Source organism: Saccostrea cucullata, unplaced genomic scaffold (genome assembly GCF_032062105.1).
Source record: "Saccostrea cucullata isolate Sc308-1 unplaced genomic scaffold, CSIRO_AGI_Scuc_v1 ctg5159, whole genome shotgun sequence".
Taxonomy (NCBI): domain Eukaryota; kingdom Metazoa; phylum Mollusca; class Bivalvia; order Ostreida; family Ostreidae; genus Saccostrea; species Saccostrea cuccullata.
The window spans coordinates 1-1,970 of NW_026930312.1; the positions used below are offsets into that span (position 1 = coordinate 1).

Genomic DNA, 1,970 nt, shown 5'->3' on the forward strand with positions numbered 1-1,970 from the left:
ATTGTGTTGTTGTAGTTTCTGGTACTGTTGTTGTTGTGGCTGTTTGTGTTGTTGTCGTTTCTGGTTGTGTTGTTGTCGTTTCTGTTTGTGTTGTTGTCGTTTCTGTTTGTGTTGTTGTCGTTTCTGGTTGTGTTGTTGTAGTTTCTGTTTGTGTTGTTGTCGTTTCTGGTTGTGTTGTTGTAGTTTCTGTTTGTGTTGTTGTCGTTTCTGGTTCAGTTGTTGTAGTTTCTGTTTGTGTTGTTGTCGTTTCTGGTTCCGTTGTTGTAGTTTCTGTTTGTGTTGTTGTCGTTTCTGGTTCCGTTGTTGTAGTTTCTGTTTGTGTTGTTGTCGTTTCTGGTTCCGTTGTTGTAGTTTCTGTTTGTGTTGTTGTCGTTTCTGGTTCCGTTGTTGTAGTTTCTGTTTGTGTTGTTGTCGTTTCTGGTTCCGTTGTTGTAGTTTCTGTTTGTGTTGTTGTCGTTTCTGGTTCCGTTGTTGTAGTTTCTGTTTGTGTTGTTGTCGTTTCTGGTTCCGTTGTTGTAGTTTCTGTTTGTGTTGTTGTCGTTTCTGGTTCAGTTGTTGTAGTTTCTGTTTGTGTTGTTGTCGTTTCTGGTTGTGTTGTTGTAGTTTCTGTTTGTGTTGTTGTCGTTTCTGGTTGTGTTGTTGTAGTTTCTGTTTGTGTTGTTGTCGTTTCTGGTTGTGTTGTTGTAGTTTCTGTTTGTGTTGTTGTCGTTTCTGGTTCCGTTGTTGTAGTTTCTGTTTGTGTTGTTGTCGTTTCTGGTTCCGTTGTTGTAGTTTCTGTTTGTGTTGTTGTCGTTTCTGGTTCCGTTGTTGTAGTTTCTGTTTGTGTTGTTGTCGTTTCTGGTTCCGTTGTTGTAGTTTCTGTTTGTGTTGTTGTCGTTTCTGGTTCAGTTGTTGTAGTTTCTGTTTGTGTTGTTGTCGTTTCTGGTTCAGTTGTTGTAGTTTCTATTTCTGTTGTTGTTGTTTCTGGTTCCGTTGTTGTAGTCTCTGTTTCAGTTGTTGTGGTTTCTGTTTCTGTTGTTGTCGTTTCTATTTCTGTTGTTGTTTCTGGTTCCGCTGTTGTAGTTGTGGGACATTGTGCTGAAACTGTATAATCGGAAATTAAAAAAAAATGTTCACATTTGTCAAATATAAACCTTGTTTTAATCAAAATTCTTAACTGGCTAGACATTTTAGCGAGAACTGTGAATTTGCGCCTCTTTTTATACACCCGTCATAAGACGGGACGTATTATGTTACAAGCTTCAAGTCCGTCCGTTCGTCTGTCCGTCTGCCCATTCCAGTCCCGCTCATAACTTCAATATTATTAGGCCTAGGATTATCAAACTTTGTCAACTGATACTTCTTTGGTAGACGGTGTGTCGCACTTAAAAAGTAGGTCTCTCTTACCTTTAATTAAGATGCTATGACAAAATATTGCAAAAATCCTGTTCGGCTCATAACTAGAAAACTAGACCTAGAACTATCAAACTTGGCAAATTTATACATTTTAGGTAGAAGATGTGTCGCGACCAATTTCAAGGTCATTGTGACCTTTAGTTTAAGTAAATAATTTCTTTAAAAGTCTTTTAAATTTCAAATTGCACAATCCTAAAAATGTAAAGATATAGCTGAGCATGCTTATTAGTTGACAACAGTGCTACGTGCAGGCGAAGAAGCTGTTCTTAACAAATCCCCTGGTCAAGATGGCTTAACGGCAGAATTCTATAAAGGTTTTTGGCATGATATAAAGGAAATATTTTTTCCTCTTAAAAGTAATGGTATTTTGCCTTTTCGCAAAGAAAAGCTGCACTGAAAGAAATACCTAGTTGATTTAACTAGTATGCCTAGTAAAGCGTTCTGCGTGATTAGTGATCACTCTGTTTACTGGCTAAGATAGTAAAAAGTGGAGTGGTGGTCGTATAGATACTAAGATACCTAGTGAAAGTTACTTATAAATTCTTAGATTTACTAATGTTATCTAGTGAATCTAC

At 37.4% G+C, this 1,970-nt stretch overlaps 1 protein-coding gene across 1 annotated transcript; it reads right to left on the reverse strand.

Moving 5' to 3' along the window:
• Positions 1–25: 25 nt before the first annotated feature.
• Positions 26–1,168, reverse strand: LOC134283667 (mucin-2-like; the record flags this gene model as incomplete). Its single annotated transcript, XM_062766164.1, has 1 exon — positions 26–1,168. A coding segment is annotated over exon 1 (1,143 nt), but the record flags the coding sequence as incomplete, so codon positions are not given.
• Between the last annotated feature and the right edge of the window lie 802 nt (positions 1,169–1,970).